At 43.4% G+C, this 17,950-nt stretch overlaps 1 protein-coding gene across 1 annotated transcript in view; it reads left to right on the top strand.

Moving 5' to 3' along the window:
- The window catches only part of SETDB2 (SET domain bifurcated histone lysine methyltransferase 2), a 1,110,478-nt gene that overhangs the window by 211,533 nt on the left and 880,995 nt on the right, over positions 1-17,950 (top strand). The window contains exon 5 of the mRNA XM_069203525.1: positions 6,532-6,616. Within this exon, the coding sequence (XP_069059626.1) occupies positions 6,532-6,616 (85 nt within the window). The remainder of the gene's footprint in view (positions 1-6,531; positions 6,617-17,950) is intronic.

Below are 17,950 nucleotides of genomic sequence, written 5' to 3'. Positions count from 1 at the left end.
ACTCGTCTTTCTGTCACTTCTACTAGAAGAGTCAGTGACATATAGGCCTTTACGATTAAAGAACCCTTCCTACTTTTCACAGATGACTTTGGGATATATCTTGAATTTGTTGCGATAAGGACAAAGGTTCCTTCACATTTTCATTTGATCGAACCAATCATATTGCGAACGTTTTTTCCAAATCAGTCTACAACAACTGAAAGAACTCATCACACACTGGACATCAAACTACGTTTTAAATTTTATCTTCATGGCACTAAACACTTCTGCAGAACAGATCAACTGCTATACTCTTATAGTCAAGGGTGTGAGTAAACAGTAGTAACAAATATGACAATAATGCTGTGGATTTCAACAACCAGAGTGGTTTGCCACTCTGAGGTTCGCAAACCACAAACCAGACAGCTTAAAGCACACTCCACAAGAGCAGTTTCAACCTCAGCTGCTCTTTTTGCAGGCATCTCTCTGGACAAGATATGCTGGGCTGCAACATGGAAGTCTCATCTTTCCTTTATGCAGCGCTACTGTCTTGAATCAGCACAGCGCAACGATTCGGCCTTAGGACAGACCATCTATTTAATTAAAGTGAGCCTCTTTCCTAATACACATTAATTTCATGTTGTCTAATGCTTGTTTTGTCCTTGTGTTGCTTAACCAGGTATTCACGCACAAGTGTTTACAATCTTGCAAGTATTCACAATCAGACACAGCATAATATTTTAAGTACTGCTTATGCCCACCATCCACTAAGGGTTGTGACTGCTGCTTTAAGTACTGCTTGCTATTCTGATTCAAGCATGTGAATCTTTGAAAAATCCAATACTGGATAAGAAAACAAGTTACTTACCTGTAACTGCAGTTATCCAGTATTGATATCTTTCATAGATTCACATGCGAACCACTCTCCTCCCCTTTGAGGCTCACCTCACGTTTCAGTATATACTCCACTCTTGTGCTTGAAAATCTGAGGAAAAGAGCCTCTCTTAGGAGTATTCTACAGCAGTGGTTACCAACCTTTTGACTCCTGTGGACCCCCACTTTATCATTACTGGAACCTGGGGACCCCCACTGAATCATTATTGGAATCCAGGGACCCCTCACTTAGTCATTACTGAAAGCAGGGGAACTAATATATTAATATTTAATTTTCTAGGCAGTCGCGGACCCCCTGAGGAGGCTTCGCGGACCCCCAGGGGTCCTCGGTCCACAGTTTGGGAACCACTGTTTCTAGAGGGTGCTGGCGCCTGATTGGTCACATTTGGTTTCTTTTTCAAAAGGACATAGGCTATTTGATTGATTGCTACTGTCCTTATAGCCTATGGTGATTCTTGCATACTGCTTTTCTAAGGCACCGTGGGACTCCCACTTCGATGTCCGGTAATGATTCAAGCATGTGAACCTATGAAAAATACCAATACTGGATAACTGCAGTTACAGGTCAGTAACTTGTTTCCTTTTTCCCAGTATTTAACAGGCTTCGTGTTGCACACTTTAATTGTTATAGTAACATTTGTTTTCAAAACATTTGTATTCCCTGACTATTGTTTATTCTCTGTAAAATAGTTGTACAATATAACAGTGTTCCCTCTTATCCTCCTGTATTAAAGAAAAAATATATATGTCTCAGTGGTACTCCGTATAGTACATCTGATGCAGTATACTTTTATTATCCTTATGTGTTTTTTCATACATTTATCAGTGTTTTGTGATAGCCCAAATTAAATGTAGGCCCTTATTGCATACCATGGATTAGGCAAACAGCTTTTGTTGAAGATTGTGTGTATAACACATCAGCCTTACAGAACATGTTGATATTACCAAGGTGCGGGGTTCTTGGGACATCTTTAGCAACTGCTTTGGTACAACATCCTATACATCCTATGTGTCTTTGGCCCGTCACTAAAACTCCATTAAAATTCTTTTAAAAATGGTGATTCTTGTGGGGCAATCGGAAGGAGGCAGAAAAGTTTCCTGGCTTCCCACTAAAATCAGACTGTTGTTCATTGGCAAATACACTTAAAGCTGTGGCCATGAGTATCACTCTGTGCATGTACCGTAGCATAATGGCTGGTGTACGGTGGATTGCAAGTTTGGAACACCCTCTGTGAGATATCACTAGCCATTTACAAATGTAGATGAGAGTGCTCAAGGCGCAGATAGTGTTCTAAAACTTTGAGGCAGCACTGATGCAGGCAGATGCATCCAGATGTTGAATGCGCTTGCCCTTATCTTCTCCTTCCCATTCTGTGTTACAGGTAGGCTGTTCTGTTTTCAGTGTTTGTTTTTTTGTGGATTTCAGTAGCGTTTTCTCAGTGTTTTACAAACATTTTAAAATCAGTGCTGATCTATATATATTGAGCTGCCTAATTCACAAAATAGATACACACTGTATTTTCCAGTATTTGCAAAATAATTATGTTTTGAACAACTTATTTAATTTAAAGGCGAAGTAGTTTGGGGCATGTAGTATTTTCCAATTGACAGTGTGTCCAATTGACGCATGTTAGACAGTTTCAAGCAAAGAAAGTCTTTGTATTGCACTGTGATGCACACTCACATCTTATTACCCTCTTGCACATTTCATTACCCTTCACACTCGCTCTGTCAGGTCCCTGTCTGGTTTACAGGACTATTATTGGATTAAAAAAAAAAAAAGAGTGCTATCATCCAGTGTTTTAGTTATCAACTTCCTGGATACAGTTGGGAGTTATTCACTTACTCTTACTAAATATTATGACATTGTAAAGGTGATCAACGCCACCAACAGAACAGTACTTTGTGAAACCTTTCAAAAGTTTTATTACACTGAATTCATTTGTAGATATGCATCCTGCAGAACCTGGAACTTGATGCATTAAACATGCTCATCGCTGCTTTTCTGCAGTGTTTGCCTGACTACCATAAGGCCGTGCTGCTGTGATGTGGACATTCATAGCTGCCAAGCGTCCCCATGGTAAATGTCTCACTTTAAGTCAGTCTGACTTTTTAACAGACATCACATTGTATTCTGGGACTTTAAATACTTAAAATAAATTAGAAAAACAGCGGTAAACTTCAGTCGGGTAAAAAGCTAGGATTAACTGAAGTTTTCAAACATAACAATAAGGCACTTTGCACTATACATTTTATTGATATGTGGATGGCCCTGTTTGATGTTTTTACTACTATCCCATGTGCATGGTGACAGCACTTTTTTTCCCAGATATATATCTACTCCTTACATTGAATTTTTGCCTGGAGTGTTCAACAGTTCATCTGCTATCAGTACTGACTTGTTAGAAAAAGAGGCTGATGTATCAATGGACTTTAGCTATTCTGTGCCTGCAGGTAAATGGTATAGTTACGTATTTACACAGATTCTTATGACCCAGCCATTTCACAAATCAGTGAAAGAATTAAATCCTTGTGTCAAAAAATCAAATGTGATTTTAATATTTCCTAATTCTCAGTAGTGTATAAGATAATTCGACCAGATATAAAACATACGTCTGAACCCTGCACCTTCAACCCAAACACACAAAACTGGAAGAAAGAATAAGGAAGAAGAAACAAAACTCAAACCGAATAATGTTAGGCCACTCCTTCTTGCTGCTACCTTTTATGACAAAGTTACATTGCGTTGGCCTCTCCAGGAAGAAATAAAAATGACCGTCTTGCTCACTTTCCTTTATTTGAATGACATTCTAGTTTGTGGTTGTGCAGCTGTTTATCAGTGCATATATGCTTACGTTGATAAGGGCTGTTTCCCTTGCAGTGGGATTTTATTAGTTACTACAGATTTAATCCTTAAATGGAATAACAAAATTACAGCAGCATTGTGCTTTTGGCTGGGGTGCAGAATATGTTTCAAACAGACAAGGGAGCCCAAGTATGACTAGAGACAAAGGGTAATCATGAAGTTATAAGGAATACGGGTCCCTAAGCACACATATAATACACTGACGCCCTAATGCACACAAATCATGCACAGGGAAAGTATAAAACAAGTAGTGATTTATTTATATGAACAAATTAAAATTGGTTCTTTTCAGGGTATACTCCCCTACATGGTACCCCAGAGTGTGTACTGCATAAACAAAACAGGCCAAAAAAAAAGCAAATTGTGACATCACAAATTGCATAGAATCAAGAGAGGCACATTTCATACTAAAAAGAAAGCACTACTGCACCGAAAAGAAAATTTTTCTAAATTCACAATAGTCAGAGTGACTCAGTCAATGACCTTTCGATCCCCCCCCCAACATATGGGATCATCATCAGGACAATGCAATGTTTACCTGGTTACATGAATTGAATACAGTAAATCAGTGAATATACATTGCAACCTGCAAATTGAGATAAAAAAGAGAAAAAAAAATAAAGGCGAAAAAATATATTTAACAAGATAATTATTATACTAAAGCTCGTGTGCTAATGAACAGCTGTGATGCTCGTGTGGTGAGGACATGCTGGAAAACAGTGCTATGTGCTAAGAAGGACCCCAAGTAAGTAACATGGTCCCAAATAAATAAACGGCATGCATAGGATAAGAACAAAAAGCAACCACAAGTGCCCTCAACTTTCTCAAAGACAAACTGTGCAGCATTGTCTGCATACTGTGCTTGAAATTACGTTGCCAACTCGATGTGCGGTGAAGATACACCTAATAACTAAACACTAATAACCAGGGTTCATTCCAAGGACCCAGAATACTCTCTATGATGCCAAATTGTATTAGCGAAAGGAAGGGCCCGAGATTATGTCTAAAGCCCTTGTGGAGCCAACCCATTGGAATATAAGGGTTGTGAACTATGAGGAGGCACAAAGTAATGAAAGAGCTTTTAGAAGCTTAACCTGCCCTTAAGACCGAGGGAGGCGTAGGCATTGAAGGCCAATATTGGTCGAATGATTAACATACCCGGGTACTTCGTATTGGAATTAACTTGTAATGGCCTGAAAATAGGCTCTGTAAAACAATGAGGAAGCAGAAGAGATGATCAGAGTAAACACAGTGCCCTATAGCTAGAAATTGAGGGCTAATAAACGCTTGCACTCATACCTGCACACATACCTAATGCAAAAAGCTTAAATGCCAAAACATGATAGCAAAACAAGCTGGACGAGCCCTTAGAAAATGTTGTGACATGAACGTAGTGGGTTTCCTTGTAATTAAACATAACAAAGTTCCCAAATAAGAAGAGCATTAATTTACCAAAATAATAAAGGACTGAAGTGGCAAACACACAAGCAGCAGAAAAAGTTTACAGGGGTGCACCAATCTGGGCCTCATCAACCAGGAAATCAACTGAGTAAGGAGAAACCATGCACTTAAATAGGCCCTAAAATAGAAAAGGGACTAGCCAGTCAAGTCCATTGCAAATGAAAACGGTGGCCATGTTGGTAGTAGTAGGCTATAGGGAGAGCATGAGAGTGAATAAGCATTAGAAATGGACTATGGGCTACCAAAACATCAACCCCAAGCCTACTGGTAAATTAAAACTGCAGCCAAACTTTACCAGTAAGCAGAACTTTCTGTTACCATTCTAGCCATGCTAAACATTACAAGGCTACTCCTTTCAGGTCAGAATCCACCACTTGAAATTATGTGAGGGCAATTCTAATGCTGGCCATGCGAAGAGCAGGCCTCACAGTAGTGGAAAACAAATTTGTGAGTGTTCCCCCTACCAGGACATGTGAAACACATAAGTACATGTTCTACCTTTTACGTACATAGCACCCTGCCCTATGGATTACCTAGGGCATACCTTAGGGGTGACTTATGTGTAGAAAAAGAGGAGTTTAAGGCTTGGAAAGTAGTTTTAAATGCCAAGTCGAAGTGGCAGTGAACCTGCACTCACATGCCTTGCAATGGCAGGCCTGAGACATGGTTAAGGGCCTACTCATGTGGGTGTCACAATCGGTGCTGCAGGCCCACTAGCAGCATTTAATTTACAAGCCATGTGCACCTCTAGTGCACTTTACCAGGGACTTACAAGTACATTAAATATGCCAATTGGGTAAGAACCAATGTTACCATGTTTGGGGGAGAGAGCACATGCACTTTGGCAGTGGTAAAGTACGCAGAGTCCTAAAACTAGCAAACATTAGGTCAGAAACAAAAGCAGGGGGAAGGCAAAAAGTTTGGGGTGACCCTTCAGAGATGGCCATTCTTCTAACAAAGTGAATATGGCATAGAGCAATTTTTCATATAAAGTAAAATACAAATTGGTACCGTAGTAGTAACGGAGCATTTCATAAAACAGTTTCTGTAATGAGGTCAGGATATTGAATAATCACATTCATTTTGTTGCCTCTCCAGTACATAACAAAATACTCAATTTAATTCCACATTAGCCTATATCCATTCTGTGTGCATCTACAATATTTCAAAAAGCAGATCAAGTGTAGCCCTTTATGAAAGAATAGCACTATAAAATGTCATTTAGACTTCACACTTAGGAAACTTTAAACAAATCTGTGTAGACAACATGTCTAAAAGTGAAGTCCTTTGCTTATGTTCTTCTATTATTAATGTGTATGTTTTTCATATAGATGATGGGGAAGAAGATCTGCAGAAAAATAAACCGCATTTACATGCAACACGAGAAGACCAGTACTCAGAAGAGAGTTCATTTTTGTGGGTATCAACCTTACGTTTTACAATAGACTAGTCTTCCCGTTAACACTTTGTTGTCACTTCAAAATTGAGCTATCTGGGGCTTTATTATATTGTGTGAAAAAATTATCAAGAACATTGCTAAATGTTCTTTTTTTTTAGGTGTATATTTTCGAGATTTGAATACAAGAGAAAGAGTACAGTAGCATACCAATGAAAATAACATACATTTCGCAGTCTCCTCAGGTTCCAAAATACAGTATCACAATATTGTGTGCCCCATCGTCAACATTTCAGTTCTATCACAGATACATATACTCAACATCGGTCCCCTGTTTTTACTGGACAGATCGCAGGGGTTCCTTTATATATGACGAGAGGATGTTACCCTGCTCCCCACCACCTACAGCATTTCTTCAGGTTTTAATTATCCACATCAGACAGCAAGGTATGTGGCCTGTGCTGAATAGATAAGCATTCATTGTATTCCCCACCAAACCTCTAGGTCCTCAACAACCTTTCCATCTGTCTTAGACATTTCGGATGTGCCTACTCAGCGTATGCCCATTACTCATAAATGTTCTTTCTGCAATGACAGCACTGTCTTCATTATAAAGCTTACATAAAAGAGTGTATTCGTGCCCTTGCCATGGTGTATTATGGAGGCTCATAAGAATTTGCTTTTGGCTTATGGTTGGTTACTCCAGGATAATGCAAATGTCAGTAGAAACTTGTAAGTCTGCACATGCCTTTCAAAGGGCCTTTTAGCAACCAAAGTATAGATTGACCATCCGCCTGACCTCATACGACTTTTTCTCCAAAATTGGTTTATACAACTGCATCATTTACTGACACCAACCGATGCACATACACAACAACCCCTTTTCTAAACAACAAACACAAATGTCTGCTGTTGTGTAATGCTCCATTTTCATTTATTCAGTCTCTAATAAACATTTTGCCACAGTAAACAGTGTTACAAATCAAGATGCATAATGGTAGAAGAGTGTGGGAGGCTAGTTGACAGTCCCAAAAGCTAAGCTTCAGGGGGATGTAGTCCCTTGGCATGTCTGCTCTCCCTCCCTACGTGCATTGATTGGGTCTGTTTCAGCCGAGTATCTTGGTCATATGTACAGTCAAAAAAACAGGTCTATCCCTGGGTGGGTGACAATGTTTAAAGCATGAAGAACTAGTTTATCCATGAACATAAAAATAGAGCTCCCCTTCCAACCAATACCGAGTCAGTCAATTCTGCATACTTGGACTGCTGCTCTTTCCAATTTGCCAGCAAGTTGCAAGAATCGTCTGTACCCCAGGTCATTATTTTCTTCTTGAGGATTTACAGTCTTTTCCTTGATGGCTCCCATTACAAAATCAATATTTTGCCTCATGTTGGTGTGACATAAATCTTTTTGGCCAGGGCCTTTAGGACATTTTATTTTCAATTTTATTCTCTCCATCTGGTATGATCGATCATTTTCTGATGAATTTATTCACAGGCTTTGGTGAGCAACCAAAATACTTAGTAAACGTCTTTAGGTTTAACCGAAGGTATCCTTGTTTTTGTTTTAACGTTGTCTACTTTTAAATTCATAGTCTGGATGCTATAGCTATAAACTTTTGCTGAATTTTGAGAGGGGCGTTGGAGTTTTTTTCATTTACTCACCAGGAATGCCTCCACCTGTGCAAGTTGTTTTGCCACCATTTCATGGTCCCTGTCTGACTGACTGTTGGCAGATGGTGTTTTTGGGTTGAAAAAACCCTTCATTTAATATCTATAAAGTGGTAGCATACCTCATTATTTAAATTCATATTTGGCGCACAGAAAAACCAAAAGCTTTTCCCAGTGCTCAGGTTCCACTCTTCTGGTTACCACAACAGGGGACTCCGCATAGTACAGTCCCTGTAACTCTACAGATTTGAATCCCTATGTTATAGACACTGCCAAGGTTCAGAAGTAGCCTGAGCCAGGTACAGTTCTTTATTTTCACTTTCTTTATTGATTTTTATGTAACTTACCATTGAGCCAGTATATGATGAAGCAGTAAGTACATCTCTCTCTCTCTCTCTCCCTCTATATATATAAAAACAAACAATTGCAAAGCAATTGACTCGTTGCACTCCAGGAGAGTTTATTACTTAATCCAAAAAGTGTACTCCCAACACCAACACGTTACAACCTCTGTCTTGCTCACAGTTTATAAAAAAACCTTCCCATCAGACTCTTTTATAGTCCTTTAACCCACTACCCAACAAGTGCATTATGGAACATGTGGTCTCAACAAAATTAAATATAACAAAAACATCTCAAATATCCCAAGACCAACATTTTACATCACCCATTATATTCAATGCTAATAAAAACACCAAACAATTACTCATAATGTTAATAAAAAAAATAAAAAAAATGCAGGGTTATTTACAGTGCTGTTTTGGGTTGTGAAGTATTTTGAGGATCTACAAGTGCAGAATAAAATGGAAACGAGAGTGGCAAAGCGATTACAGAGAGCAGAATGTTTGTTTGCAAAAGACAAAAAGGACAGTGACAGGGACAAATGAGACACCAGAAGAAATATATGTACAAACTCAGATAACTGGCTTTATGTGCTTTATGTGCTGTGGAAAGTGTAAAGCCTGTCGAATAGGGGTAAATACAAAAGAATATCGAGATCATAAAGGCAATCCAATAAGGATCACTAAAAGAATTATGTGCAATACTACCCACGTAGTGTATATAATTGAATGTGAATGTGGATTACGCTACGTCGGTAGTACGATCTGTCCCCTAAAGAAACGCATATTAGAACATATAAGAGCTGTTCCAAATAAAGATTCAAATTATGCCATGGCAAAACACTTTAGTACACATGAAGGTAAAAACTGGACAAACAAGAAGTTCTTTGGTATTGCGACTGTTGAAAAAAATGAGAGAGGAGGAGATCGGGAGTTGAGGTTGAGGCCTTTGGAATCAGGTTTAATAATACAGCTTAAAACAAAGATTCCGAGGGGTTTTAATGGGGATGAAGAACTTCATTACCATCTATGAGACACATATGTACTATGATCAAAACATACTGTTATTTAAGAAATAAGTAAACTAAACTTGAAGGTAGCTTGGGAGGGAGTGAACATCAAAGCTTACCAGGTGGAAAAAGTATTTTATGTATATGTAACTATTAATAATATACATAATGTATACTGGATCTGCATATAGCACAGGAACTGATCTCTGCCTTCAGTATCCTGAAGAACTGATAGAGGACCTCAAACAATGAGTTCTGGAGGTTTTACAGGAACTTGAGGAGGTAGTTTATTTTAAATAACCCGGCTCTCCCTAATAAGGAAAGGTGAAGTCTATGCCAGTGTTCCACATCTTAGCAGATGTTCGCCAAAGTACACCCCAGGTTGCTTTTGTGGAGCACCTTTTAATCAAAGGTCAGATAGTTGACCAGATAGGTGAAACCTGTTCCTTCTCAGGCCAGCAGAACAGAAATGGTGGGCTCCATAATGTGTGGGTGTATAATAGCGATTTTCCCCAGTTGTCCGATGACAGAAAACTCAAAGAATCTGAAGGACTTGGAATGTAGTCATTCGGCCCTTCTTGAATTACCACTTTAAAAGCATCCCATTCAATGTTGATGCGTGATGTTCTTTGAGCGTTGATGTGAAAGTACTCCTCTATCATCTCTGGTAAGGGATCCCTGGAAGTAAGTTCATGTAAATAATTTTACAGAAGCTGCATAGTTGGAATGAGCAATGCATGCCTGCCCCACAGGACTCCCATAATCATTGGTTTCTGGTCTGAAAGCTTATGCCCCATGTACTCTACAGGTATGACCAGCGCAGTGTCCCTCAAGGAGCACACTAGTTTGCCCAGGTGGACATGTAAATCAGAAAAGAGGGGAGTAAAAGGAGTATTCCCTCTGCCCCATATTCCTCAAACACCATACATTGTGCCGGTCCCAGTGGTGGTCCCAATGACAACCATTCCCTGATGTCCAGTGCCAGCCAAACTGTTAGAAAGTCTGCAAGAGGGGGGACAGACCTGCTGAGAGTTTTGTCAGTGACACAATTATAGTTAGTCCTAAAATATAAGGAGTGTGAGGGTTTTGTGAGATTGTGTGTAAGCGCCAGAAAGAAATGTGCCTGTCCCACATTTGGAGCATAAACGCTACAGATAGTTATTTGTAAATAGAGGCCTTCATTATCAATATCATTGTCAATGTGTGGCCTCCCATCCTCCAAGGGTATCCTGGTCTCACTCACATAAGTGCCGGTCTGAAGAATGAGGAATACTCCTTATTGTAAATTTGTCACTTCTGCTTCCGTTGCAGTCTGACCACCTCTTCTCCCACCAGTTGTGTCTCTTGGTGAAGGGCCATATCAACATCTCTGCATCTCAAGTATGCCAAAAAAAATTATCTTACTGACTAATCCTATTCCCGGACATTGTAGGTGAGGAAGAAATATTTTGTTGCTCTCCCCATTATAGCGGGTGAAACCTCCATGCCTCTCCCCTACCTTCAACTCCCAGAAAATGCAGCCAGCTCCTCTCTTCCTTCAGTGACCCAACCTGTAGTGCCCTGTCAGCCCTATTACATTCTTTACAGTGCATTATAACATTTACATGCCAAAACTGGGGACACGCAAAGCAACTATTACTAAACCCCACCAACCCCAGGTCAGAGTGGCAACGGCCCTCCTTCCAAAACATTGACAACAAAACACATATAGCAACCAAACCCTGAGAGTCATAGAGATGCAGTAGTGTTTTGCCTGAGGGGTGGATGCCGCAATAACCACTCGGGAGGCCTACCTGCCTCTGGTCCCCTTTGAGTAGAATAATATAGGATCCATGGCCCTGGATCCAGCCCACACCATCTCTGGAAGTGTTGTGGTGCTGACAGGCATCTGTGGCCCCCAGACAAGCGTCCCGGCAGGGGGTTACATCTGGGCCTGGGGTCTAGATGTAAACACACTCAGGTAGTATCAGAGTCCAGGCTTTAAGAGGTGGACTCAGTGTATTGCTCCATTGACGTGCCTTGGCAGACCCTGAAAGGAAGTCGCTGTATCAGTTGCCGTCACCTTCTCCATCTGTCTTTTGGCAGACTGCACTGATTGGGCCACTCCCTAATGCCTCCGATGGCAGCACTTCAAAAGCAGTGGCCCTACCTTGTCCCGCATCTGTCCTTGCTTTGTATTTCTCAAGCCAATCCCAGGCGCCAGATGGATCATTGAAAAACACACTGCAGTCACCCACAACTACTTTAAATCTTGTGGTGAAGAGGAATATATATTGTATACCAGCTTCCTGCAATCCTTTCTTGACCTCTGTGAAGGAGGCTCACTGTTCCTTGCCCGCTATGGTATTATCTGGGAAAATGGTGACAGATGTATTTTCCACTTGGAAACAGCCAGCCATATGGGCCTTTTTGCGAGATGAACTCCCTGCCTCTATACTGTAGCAAGCACGCTACCACAGGCTTGAGCGCGCCCAAGGAGGGGAGGCTGCATTGGTATTCTATTTTCCTGCTCCAAGGCAAAAAAATTCAATAGACTCTGTGAGGCAACCTCCTTCGCCAGTCAGGCCTCCAGGAAGGTAACAATGTCTGCGCCCTCTACTTTCTCAGGCAGGCCAACCACCCTGATATTATTGCAATGGCCTCGCCTTTCCACATCTTCCACTCTGCAGTCCGCGTTTCCACTTTTTGGAGTAGGTCTGACAGTTTATCTTGTAGGCCCTGGACTGTCGGGCGGACCTCGATGGAGACCTCCTCGTTGGACTTCACTTTATCCCAAAGCTTGTGGTGACTGCTGCAGAGGATGCGGCGGACTACCGAAACTTTGCCAGTGTTGCGCTCTAGGATTTCCTGGAATGAATTGAAGCTTTGAGGATCACGTCCAATTTGTTCTTTGTCCATGAAGCCACTCATCTGCGAGTGTGGGCCAGCTGATGCCTCCAGCTCTAGTGGAGATGCTCCAGGGATTGGGGGCCCTGTCCGATCCCACTCGTTCCCCCCAGCATGTCTCTCACAGTTTGGTGCAGACCATGGTATGTCAGACATAGCCTCTCTCACACAGCCGGGGGAGACAAGACTCCTTTAGTAGTCCTGCCCCACAGTCTGATTTCACCTTTCAGGTCCCGCAAGGGAGACAGACATTTCCAGGGGGTGCAGCAGTGCCTGAACCCAGCCTCCCAGGGGACTCCGCCTTACCCCTATTTTTCCAAGTCCATTTAAACCCCCCCCCCACCCCTAAAGCCCTCAGCAACCTGGTACACAGTAGGGCACTGAGTCTCTGTGGCTAAACAGTGTTCTAAGCAGGGAAAAGGCCTCCCAAGCCCACCCCCCAAGTTCTACCAAGAGACGCACAGGGCACATCAGCACACTTGTAGGGTTTCTGGTGTGTCCAATCGGTGTCTACTCCCTTGGTTTCCCAGGTCCCCATGGCTCTCCCACTCAGTGCCGAGCCTCTCCAAACTGCACCCTATTCGTCAAGGCTCACTTCTCAATGGTCCCAGAGTGGCCCGCTCAGTCTGTGGCTTCCAGTCTGGGTGCTTCTGCTGTCTGTAGACCCAAATTAGGCCACAGTTCCTGTCAGCATGGGAGGGGCACCCCTGCCACAGCAGAGGCTGGTCATCACTGCAAGCCTCCTGCTGCCGACTGCCACATTCATCCTTGGGCTCTCAGGGTTCACCATCAGCTGTGTAGGCAGTGGGGATGGCAGCAACCTTGTATGCGAAGGGCGGTCAGTGTTGTCACGCCTTCTGCTGTGTGCTGCAGTCCTCCCCAGCCACCATCTTAGCTGCTGCGTCGCTCTATGGATGGACCCAGAGGCCCAGCCGAGGAATTAAAGATGCCATAGCTGCTGGCTTCGGAGGGCTTTACTTGCCTCCAGGGGTTTGGGATCCGTGTTAGGAGTAGTTTAAGGCAGCTCCTTGCACCGCACTTAGCTGGGTAATGGAGGCGGCCATGGCAGAGCTAAAAGAGTGTGGCCATCTTGTGTCACAGCTATCCCTGAGCCAAGTATACTTGAGTGCCATGTGCCCATAACTACCTCTTTGGCTTCTGCATCAGTACTGTCCCATGCCACCACCAGTGTGCTGAGAAGCATAAAAGAGACAGTTTTGATTCAATGCTGGGTGCCACTCTTAGCCCTCTGCATTCAGGACTCAGCTCTCAAGTTAACAGAGGATCTTTAATTTAAGTTATGACCCTTTGGAAAATACCATGCTGAAACCTGGGGGTCAGCTTGTGGCTTTTTGCATGGGAAGCTATGATGGGTGAGAGTTCCACTGGCCTAAAGTCTTTCTCTTGTAGGACTAGGCGGTTGGTGGCAGTGCTGTTGCTTCAGATTCATTTAAAAGGCTTAATTGAGATCTTCACCTGACATTTAGCCACTTGTACGAGTTAAATGAGGGAGCCATCACTAAAGTTGCAAGAAATGGCAGCCATCTATGAACTTGGCAAGCTTTTCCACCCTCCTCTCACTTCAACAGACTACACATTGACACATTATTCTTTTGGCAGGAATGTTCCATTCCTTGCTAGAGAAGGAGGGATGCCAGATCAGTAATGTTTCCTTTTATTGCTGATGTTAAGAATGAGGACGTGAAAATGAGCTAAGGGCCTGATTTAGAGTATTGTGTACGGGGTTACTCCTTCACAAACGGGATGGATATCCCGTCTGCCGTATTACGATCCAATTATATCCTATGGGAATTGTAATACGGCAGACAGGATAACTGTCCGACAAACTCTAAATTATGCCCTAACTGTTTAAGTAGAAGGATCACATTTACACAAAAATATTTTGCCCCTGTACAGTTTCATAAAATACTATGTTGCCATGCATTTTTATGACATGTAAAGGATATTATGTAATTTGTTTTTGAGACCCAAATCATTTACTTTTTTTTATTCACAGAGGCTGGCATTACAAGTGACCTATTATTATCTTGAGTCCCAAAATCTCTCCTGCCTACCCCTGGAATTACCATTACTGAGGGTCTGTTAATTTTGGAAGGAGGACAACTGGCATTATACATTTTAGTGAATGCACTGACTGTTCAGTTCCTGAATATTTTTCCCAGTACTCCATCCAGAGACTTTGGAGATAAAATCCCCAGGTGGACTACCACTCACCAGTGGTGATCCCACTAACCTTAAAATCAAATTTCTTGAAAGCTTTGTAAATCATATTACCAGGTCCATCAGAATTAACAGTCTACTTGTGATGAGGGCTAAAGGGTACTATGATTTCTTAGAGTTCAACTATTTCAATACTACCAGTGTGTGGTGAGGACCATACACTTGCACATTTATAAGTTTTCCGCACTGTTGCATTTACCTTGCTTCCTCTTCCTACCTCATATTCGCCAACATGTTTATGCTGGTTGATAGAGATTATTTTTCAGATTTTGGCTTTTATCCCCCAGTGGTGATCCTTTTTTTTATAGCTATTTGGGGTAGTTTGCGGCGCGCTTATGCATCCATAACTGTTGTCTGCATAAGCTATCTATGCCAAATTTGTGCCTTTTTTTCTAACATCCTGGGGATTCTAAAGGTGCCCACGGTTTGTAGGTTCCCCTGGAGGAGACTGAAAAAATGGGTAAATATAGCAAAATGTTGAGATTTTTTTGTTTTGGAAAAATAGGGAACAAGTGTTCGCAATAAAAGTGTTTTTTTTCCCTAAAAACGGCATCCACAAAGGTTTGCTGTACTAAAGCCACCATCTTCCCAGCTTTCAGAAACATGCAGAGCTGAATCAAAAAACTCAATTTCATACCACAGTTTTACCATTTTTCTAAGAGGTAGCCTATTTTACCTCTTTTTTGCACTCTCGTCCTACTTCCAGTTTGTGGTGGAAACCAGTGTGAAACCCATAGGTGATCCAGAAAAGCTATAGAGTACTGAAAAGTAGACAAAATTCCGAAATCCAGCAATGGGTCTCATGTGTAGATCCCTCAAGGTTTTCCCAAGGAAAATAACTGTTGAAAAAAAAACAAATACTGAAAATGAATACTAAAAAACAGGCATTTGTGACAACATTTTCATCTGTAACTTTTAGTCACAATGGCAGATTGACAAAAGCAATACACCATTACGCCCTCTAAACCCCTCTTGTTGCGGGGATATATAGGGTTACCCAATAGAGACTTCTAGTTGCAGATTGCTTACCTTAGAATTTTTCCCAAGGAGTCAAACTGGATCCGGAGATGTTTTCTTTGAGCTATACCCTTGTGTGTCGGTAGGTGGCGTTGCTCGACTCCGGGGGCGTCGTTGGCATTGTAGTTGCCTTGATGATGTCGGGAGTAGTACATAGATGCCACCTCAGCGCAGTGACATCAGTTCTTTTCTTTCCGTGCCACACTCTGATCCGGAGAGAGCTACCCTGGTCTCTTTTTGACAAAGTTTGACCATTTTGTTGAGTTTTTTTGGTGAGTTTTTGGTGCGTCGAGATGTCCCCGAAGACCAGTTTCAAGCCGGGCGAGGACTGTCACCGCATGATGACGGTGACTGATCTGCATCGGGGCTGTTTGTGGTGCTTGGAGCGCGACCACAACCCAAATTTGTGCTCCGAGTGCCGGGCCATGCTCCCAAAGACCTTGAGGGAGCAATCCCTCAAGCTTATGGCAGCCTGGTGCTCGACTACGCATAGGTCCCTGTCTCGCTCGAGGGAAGGTCTCAAGACCGTTCACAGAGCCACCACCATTCTTACCTCCAAGTCTTCGGGCAAAGGTAAGAAGAAGAAGTCGAAGCGGTCCCATCGCCCTTCGACTTCACCCCGTCGCTCGGCTGGTGCAAAGCAGGAGGAGCGTAGACGCTCAAGGCCTCTTTCTTCGGAACATACTTCTGGGTCCGATCCACGCTTCACTGAATTTCCGGGAGCCGGAGCGTCCCCTGCCCAATTAAAGGAGTTTTATGAGGCAACACACCTCATTTTTGGGCAGGGTGATCTTTGGGCCCAAGGGGTACAGTCAGGGGGCCTTCGGGTTCTGCACTGGCGGCCTCGGCTCTGGCCACCGAGGTCCTCTTCGGATCTGCACCGACACTGGTCGTACGACTGAGACCTTCCCCGGCGCCGGTTACATTGTCGACGCTCTAGACGTCAGTGGTGCCCACCATCAACATCGACCCGATCCTCACCCCGAAGATCGGAGTCGGAATGGTGTCGGCCAACACTGCCTCTGTATTCGATGGGGCCTACTCACCCCAGGTCGGATTGGGACCCTTTTCCTTATGGGTCCGAATTCGGGGAAGGATTGGAGGGGTCCCGGGACCCTTATGAATACCAGGATGAGCCATCTTTGGATTGGTCACAGGAATTGGGCGAGGCCAGTGGAGTGGACACTTCTCCAGATGCTGGCATGCTGTCTCTTCCTACTGTGGCGACAGCGGAGGGAGCGACTTATGCTATGGTGGTCAGTAGAGCGGCTTAGGTCCTTGGCCTTGAGCTACCCACTATACAGGTCAGATCAAATCTCCTGACGGAGGTGCTTCAGCCAGGGGCTTCCACATCCGAGCCCCTTTTGCTATTCAATAAAGCCCTCACCGATGTCCTTTTGGGTACTTGGTCCAAACCCAACACAGGGGCTCCTGTGAATAGGACTATCGCACGCCGCCATTGGCCGTGCCGAACGACTCTAAATTCCTGTCCCAACACCCCACGCCTGAAAGTCTTATCATCCAGGCTTCCTCTTCCTCAGGCGCATTCCCTTCCGCACCCCCGGATAGGGAATCAAAAAGGCTGGAACAATTTGGGAAGAAGATGTTTTCTTACTCTAGTCTTGCGCTGTGGTCTGTGAACACCACATGCCTTTTGGGCCGCTATACCCACTCTCTGTGGGATATAGTCACTCAAGTTGTGCCGCAGACACCAGAGGAGGCCCGTGCTATCGTCTCCCAATCTGTCAGAGATGAAAGAGATGCGACAAAGTTCACGATCCGATGTGGACTGAACACGACCGACTCTCTGGGCAGATCGATTGCTATGACAGTGGCCTTGAGAGGCCATGCCTAATTGCATACTTCTGGTTTTTCGGGGGATGTCCAACAGTCTCTTATGGGCATGCCCTTTGATGGCTCCTGTCTCTTTGTAGACAAGGCGGACTCGGCCTTGGAGAGATTCAAGGACTCCCAGGCTACGACTCGGTCCCTTGGCCTTTCTGCAGTCTCTTGCCCCCAACAGTCTGCCTTTCGCCCCTTTCGTGGCTACAAAAGGGGCTCTCTGTCGCCTCCCCAACCCAGCCACTCTGCCACCCATGCTGTTCAGCCACTGCGTGGCCGGGGTTGTGGAATCCCACTTGGGCGTGGGACAGGGAACCAGAGGTCTGCCCAGTCCACCCCTGCACCT

This window comes from Pleurodeles waltl, chromosome 8 (genome assembly GCF_031143425.1).
Source record: "Pleurodeles waltl isolate 20211129_DDA chromosome 8, aPleWal1.hap1.20221129, whole genome shotgun sequence".
Taxonomy (NCBI): Eukaryota; Metazoa; Chordata; class Amphibia; order Caudata; family Salamandridae; genus Pleurodeles; species Pleurodeles waltl.
This window is presented reverse-complemented; position numbering and strand designations above follow the sequence as displayed.